Source organism: Myotis brandtii, unplaced genomic scaffold, assembly GCF_000412655.1.
Source record: "Myotis brandtii unplaced genomic scaffold, ASM41265v1 scaffold53, whole genome shotgun sequence".
NCBI classification, from domain to species: domain Eukaryota; kingdom Metazoa; phylum Chordata; class Mammalia; order Chiroptera; family Vespertilionidae; genus Myotis; species Myotis brandtii.
The window spans coordinates 4802987-4810309 of NW_005369942.1; the positions used below are offsets into that span (position 1 = coordinate 4802987).

General features: G+C 37.7%; 1 protein-coding gene across 1 annotated transcript in view; it reads right to left on the reverse strand.

Annotated features, from left to right (window-relative positions):
- Nucleotides 1-7323, reverse strand: part of PCDH10 (protocadherin 10) — a 20543-nt gene that overhangs the window by 10322 nt on the left and 2898 nt on the right. Inside the window, exons 2-4 of the mRNA XM_005877775.2 lie at nucleotides 6784-7317; nucleotides 5137-5195; nucleotides 4477-4583 (exon numbers count right to left, since the gene is read on the reverse strand). Coding sequence (XP_005877837.1) covers nucleotides 4477-4583; nucleotides 5137-5195; nucleotides 6784-7317 — 700 coding nt within the window. The remainder of the gene's footprint in view (nucleotides 1-4476; nucleotides 4584-5136; nucleotides 5196-6783; nucleotides 7318-7323) is intronic.

Here is a 7323-nt window from a genome sequence, read left to right on the forward strand (position 1 = left end):
TTTTTTTTTACTTGCAAATCTTCTCCTACTTATTTATTTTCTTCACTTCTCAGGAATAATCTGTTCTACAAGGCATAACAGCTGATGTGATAGACTGCCTGTTATGCACAGATATATTTAGAAAAATTTTTAAATATGTCTTTTATAACTGGCAAATAATTTGTCCTTTATAGTTGGAGACAGTGATAGTACCACTGAGAACAAATTATAATTTCAAAGATGTTATATTTGTATTTAACTTGTACTGTTTCCTGATGAATGTAATAATATAAAACTATGTGTACATTTCTCATGCACCAAACCTTCATAAAAGATGTTTATTATTTTCAAACATGATAAGTTAATTTTAAAGAAAATCAACACTTAAATGTTTTGAGGAAATTTCTAGTATTGCTTTGACCACATAACACTGGAAACTGAGAGATATTAATTATAACCATAAAAATTGCTATAATTTTTAGGATAATGTGGTTTGGAGGCAGATATTTATCAACAGAATTCAAACATAAAATTCAAAACATGTCTATCATAATTTTTCTCTACCTATTTTTTCAAAATGTTTATATTTTTTCCACTTTCTCTCAATATTTTGCATTGTATTTTTCTAATTACAAATCTTTGTAGCTCAGAAGTTCACCACAAACCTTAGTGAGTTTTTGCAAACAATGGTGTAATTCAATTTATTTATAAAGCCAAAAACTTTGCCAGTCTCTAAATTCTTGGAGTTTTTGGAAAGGGAAATTTACATTTATAGTAATTCAAGAATTCTCTTATCGATATTAATACAGTTCATGATATAATTTATCTACTAGTTTATATTGATAATTCAAATCATTTTTTAAAAATGTATAGCCAAAATTTGACCATGTATGATGTATCAATCTCATAATAATTAGTTAAGAAATAAGTACATTTAGATGCTAAGTTCCCTCGTAACTGAAAAAATTAAGAGCAATTTGACATTTTGAGGTAACATTAACAGAATCACTTACTAGGGTTCTCCTTTTCAATATATTTTTTCAGAAGCCACAATTATGAAAAATAAATTCATACTTAATTCTAGTATTATGCACATTGTATTTTAAATTAAAAAGCAACTTCTTACAACTTAATAGATCTCCATGTCTAAGGATATACAACAAAAAATGTTGTACCAGTATTCTAAATGAGAAAAAAAAGCCTATCTTTTAATCTAATGATAAAATAAACAAAATTGAAAATATATATCTTTTAAAATCCACCTTGACTTTCTTTGGCTATTTCAGCTGTGATTAATCAGTTTTGCTTCTTGTGATGATTTATGCATGCATTTACCACATCTCCTTGGACTTTTGCCATATCTGACCAATACATCAATAGCGCACCGAAAAAGACATGGAAAGCACCTTGACAAGGCTATAGGAAAAAAAGTTCCACAGAGCAGTGGTCAATCTGACGAATTTTACACAGGATCCAGGTGCAGTGGGAAACTGAAAAAGCTTATGTGATTCTCTGTGCAGCTGCCTCCGTATTTAAAGCCCTTCTATGAACAAAATTGGTGACTTCAAATGGCTTAGAAAGAGGACAAGTGGGGGGAGGGGAGAACAAAAAAGGAAAACTATTCATAGAAGAATAAATAGAAGGCATATCTAAATAAGTGCCTATAAATAATGTTAACATAGAAAAAGAATGTGGGAATAAAGAAGAAGTTAGGAAGTTTAAACAGGTGAAGCACTAAGCCAAATAGTGTATGAAATGCAGTATGGAATGCAGTGCAAGCTAAAGGAGAAAATTCAGATTTCTATATCTTTCCAGAGTTATTTTCCCTTGATAATCTAACCTCTTCCCCTTAAAATCCAGCTGAGAGAGATTTGCTTATTAGTATGAAATGTTTTCATAGCCTAAACCTGAAAATGCATGTGCTTTGAATATTTCCTAAATATTGCAACATTGGAAGATCGTTAATACCTGGCTTTTCAATGAAATGAAATGGATATACTGAAATGGGTTTAACTTTTAGAAAATATTTTAGCTTTTTCACGTGGGTTTATAATACACAACATCAGTTTGACTGGAAAAAAGCATTAAGTAAATGCATTTTAATTCTCTGCATTTAGGATTGTATACTTAAAAAGAAAACATTCAAAATCATTCTTACAATGAAATTAGACATATTAAAACTGACTGCAATTCAGCACACAAAGGTGCGATTACTTCTTAATAAAAGTGTACAGTTCCAATTTTGAAACAACTATTTTTGTGCCCAGTATGTAGTGGCTGCCCTATAAACTGTTAATGAAATACACAGATTGTAGATTCTGTACTACTTTTAGATGTTTAAAAACATAAGGATAGGGGAGAACTGGCCATTTTGATAAAGAAAAATAAAAACTGTCTTACTTTTAAAAAATGTTTTTCAGAACATAGTTTAGTATTTTCCTTTTCCTTTTAATGCTTTGACATCTCAAACAATGGAGAGAAACATCCCCAAAATGGCAACACTGAGTGCCTATGAAATAAAATAACTACTGGAAGGTGCATGGGCAGGAATATATTCCCATCCACCTTCCAAATATAGTGCTTTTTGCAGATGTTTATTCATTTCTCTTTCTTTGGTTAGGTGATTATAGCTCATTATGTCTGAGGGACTAAACTAATTGAAATGTTTATTGAGGTTGGAGTGCCACAGGAAAAAAAAGCGCACACACACACACACACACACACACACACACACACACACACACACACACCAAGCAAAGTGGTAGAGTTGGAAAGGAATAAAATGCATCCCAGGGAGCATTCAGCAGATACTCAGTTTTTTATATTAAAGATTTTGTTGTAAAAGTTTTAAAAGGCTGACTGTTGAGTTAGACACTCTGAGAAAAGAATAGGAATGCATGATTCTAAATGTACAGCTTCTTAAAGATAACAATAAATCATATGCCATATATAGGCCAAAAATGAAAGGGACTTTGTACTCCAGTATAAACTTCTGGCAAGATCTGGTTTGTTGTCAGGTTCCCAGACACTAAATAGATGCTCTGTTCACTTAGCGTGAAGGCCTGCAAGGGGCAGGGACCTCCGGGGATTCTTGGCAGTTCCCAAGTCTCATTAGGTCTGCATATTAATGACTTGCAGCAAAATAAAGAGACCCTTGAGCAGCCTTTCCCCCCCTCCTCCTGCCTGTGTTTCCCAAGCCTAAGGCAGCCTCAGACACAGCACACATTAGCCCAGTCTTAGGCTTGCAGCGGCCACTGCTGCCAGGCGACCACGGGGCGTGTACTGCCCTTTGACACACTGCCTCAGCCCCATTCAGAGGTCCACCAAGTGTGTTGAGGAATGGGTGCTCTCGAGGACCAACGCTGCCTTGAAGACAAGGACCCTATCACTCTATGCTTACATCATTAATCAAAATAAAGCTCAAATCGCAAGCCAAAGAAGTTGAACCCAGAGACGGTCCAATGGTGGACGTTTTTAGAAGTTACAAAAGTTGACTTGCCTTTCCATTTTCTTATGTGTCAGATAAACAGAAAACTTGGTCAGAAAATAAAAAGAAAACAAAATTAACAAGCACCCTTTTAGATGAAGTGCAAATGAAAGGGAAAGAAAATCCAAACTTTATGAGACTATTTTCATTATGTTAAGGTACACATGTTATTTCTCTTAAGTATTTCCTTTATGAATTAGTAATTAGAGTTATCAGGGTCCTATAAAATGTCAAGAATAAATTCATATGGAAAAACTAAAGCAAAATATATAAAGTAAAATAAAATAAAATATATGTATTCCATTGCAACCCCATCAGTGACTACCATTAAGCCCACATATAAATATACATGGCATCCACCTTTCTGACAGGTCATGGACCCTGTTGAAAATACAAGGAAACCTAACACACGTCAGGAAATACACACTATCAAATGTTTGCTAATGTCCTGAAGCCTAAGAACCCAGGGTTGGAAATCCTGCTTTCAACCTATTTATGACTTTCAATCACCATCTGTTCTCACATTCACTACTTGGTGGCATGCAAAATGCACTGTATGGAAAGAAATGTGGATTCGAGTCCCAGTTATCCACTTAGCCTCTTGTGACCTTGTACAGGTCAATCAATTTCATTCATCTTCACTTACCTCATCCACAAACAAGTCTAATAATATCTTAATTGACTGAAGACTGGGGACTGGCCCAGGTGAGAGATCTATGGCTTTTTGCATGCATTATAATTTCATTAAAGCACATTACATAAGGAGGAAATATTTCAAATTCTAATATATTCCACAATGAATTTCTAATTTTAACTCTCCAAAGGAACGTTGCATTTTTAGAATCCTCTTTGAGTATACAGTTATCAACATAGGATGATGCAGTCCTTTCCTGTAGAGGTAGCAACATTAAATTTACCAAAAAAAAAAAATTACTTAGGACATCATCTTTTCTAGATTTTTTTTTAAACTATAAAAGCCAGCATTTAGATTGCTCTTTGATCACACTTACCAGCTGACTGGCCACGGTTGGTGGCATCATGATCACTATCTCCCTGCTCACTGTCTCCATGACCACTGTCCTTAGAGCTTACTATGTCGGCTTCCTGGAATGCAGAACTAGAAGTACAAAAATGTGAACATTAGAATAAAAAAGGTGAAGTTACACACAAAACATTCTTCTGCCACCACATGGTCGCTGGTGGCGCTGCAGATTCATAGACCTCTGAGTTGGCTTTATTTCTGCATAAAGCTTGTTTTCATAAGCTGAAGCCTAACTCTTTAAAATTTAGCATTAGCAGTCAGTTTGAGCCCTTTAAGGCATGTAAAGCTTAGGCAATAGAAATTCTACGATTGGGGCTAAGCATATGTTTATATCATTTTATACAGCAGGTGTGTATATATACCTGGAACAGTTAGGAAGACTATCAGAAACAGTGTAGGGGTGAAAACTGACAAAATATTCAAAATTATTTAGACACTTGTATATAAGATACCCATATTTTAATGTATTAAGTAGGAAACCCAACTTAATTAGTATTTATGTCCTGCCTTAATTGGAAATACTTTGTATGTTTTATATTATATTATTGAATAATATACCTAGTTCTTACTTGCAATAGGTAGTAGATTGTCCATACACCAAGCTAGGAAGTAAAAAATGAGTCCATACCTGTTAACTCGGCGAGGTCTGTCAACTAGATAGCTGAGCTCTGCTCTCTGATGTTTAGTCTAGAAAAAAAATAAATAAATCAAGAGCCTTTGAATGCTAAGGGTTAACTAATAATCTGCTTTTGAAGTTGAAAACTAATTCTAACTTAAGTAATTGTGGACATCTTTATGAATTTCTATGTTGTCCTAAGATCTCAGCCCAATTGCTGGGTAAGGAGATATGAAAAGACACCTCAGTCTAGATTTTCAGTAAAGGTTAAAAAAATGCAGGTCTAAAAGGCCAATGTTAAATGTGTGGGTGTTTTTAAGGAGAGAATGCAAATGACCTCATAGCTGGGGCTCATAAACGATTGTCTCCAATAGAGTCAACCTAGTTATACTCTGTAGTCTTTCTTTCAATGGCCTAAAAAAGTGTTTAGGTGTATACTGGTTGACACAAGAAAAACAGCACGCTCAATAAGCAAAAGTTTGGATGTTTTATGGAATTATTTTGTTGTTTATTTTCAAAATGTGCTTAAGATACAAATGAGCTGTACAAATATTCATGAAAGTCAATTAATAATATCTAAGACTCAAATAAATAAAATAACCTGCCAAGAAAGGATTTCATAACTTTCCCTCCCACCAAAATCTTTCCCCCTCCAAAGGCCCTCTGCATCCTCCTCCCACCTCCACCACCCATACACCTCTTCTGGTCCAAACTTTTTTTTATATAAATCAACTCTGTTCTCCCTCTCCCTCCCTCCTTCCTTCCTTCCCTCCAACTTTGCCACTTCTCCATCTTTCAAGAATAAATCAGAATTGACAAGCCAAATCCTTTGACGAAGAAAGCCAACAGCAGTGATTTATCAAAAAAAAAAAAAAAAAACAGTGGCAAGAAGGTGATTATTAGCTAAGAGATATATTTAAGACAACAATTGTTTAAGCCTTCCGTTTAGTTTATGCTTACAGGGGCTTGTGCCAAAGCAACTTCATTCAAATTCACACTGTGTGGGCCTTCGGCTTCAAGAGCTTCTGTAAATGCTGTCCAGAACAGAACTGAAGGCTTTTCTGCAACCCGAGTTCAGAGGACAGGAATCTGATAACTCGTTCACTACAACATGCATTCGAGTTTAGACAACTGTGCAAAGTTAGACAATCTACAGCTTACTTTTACACGCGACTGAAAGCATCATCGATAAACAGGGCAAAACAATGAACTTTATTAACGCCTGAGACAGACGCAAAGAGAAAAGACCTTTGCCAGTGCCAGTAAGTTCCTCCACCCCAGTTCCCCCTGTCCCCGCCCACTTGCCCCTTCACTCCCAGATTTCTAAGAAGGGAAAGGACTGAGAGGGGGTTGGAATTTTAAAGCCAAGATGCCAGAGGGAAGAAAGCAAGTCCAAGGTGGCAATGCACCGAGGGTAGGAAATGAAAATAAACGTGGAGGGGGTGGAGCGCAAAAAATAAGGGACAACACGTAGTTTAGATTACACACAAAGGGGTGGAAGAGGGTGACCCCCTCCCCCCGTCACCCTCCCACAGAGATACAAATAAGCTAATATCCTAAAAATAAATACACAGTGCACCAGGAATAACAGGGGCCAGGCTAGAGGAGGCTTTCAGATGGAGGAGATGAGAGATGGTGGTCCTTGCGCTTCAGCCTTACCTCGTTGGACAAAATGCTTCCGTTGGAGATGATGTCGGGCTGCTGGTCAGTGTAGCCAGTGACGATGGCCCCGCAGGGGTTGTGCTCAGTGTCCGTACTCCTAGAAGGGCTGCAGGGCTTAAGGAACATCAGGTCGGTCTTGGCGGACTCAGGGGTCAGGCAGACCTGGTAGCAGTAATTCTGGTTGTGGTGATGGGAGCCAAAGCCCCCGGACTCCTCCACGGGCACCTGGGCCGGGTTGCTGGTTACGTTGGAGCTCTGCACCAGCATGATGTCCGACTTGCTGAGTTTCTTCTTGCGCGCCCGGGCTTGGCGGCCACAGCAGGTCGAGCCCCCGCTGCCACAGCAGCAGCACAGGCAGCAATCGCTGGCCAGACACGTGTAGATGTTGAGCTTCTTCTCTTTTTGGCAGCGCACGGCCAGCACGATCATGGCCAGCAGGAAGATAAAGGACACCGAGCCCAGCGCAATGATGAGGATGAGGGTGAGGTCCAGCGAGGTCTCCCCGCCGCCGGAGCGGTTGGGGCGCTGGTGCTCCCC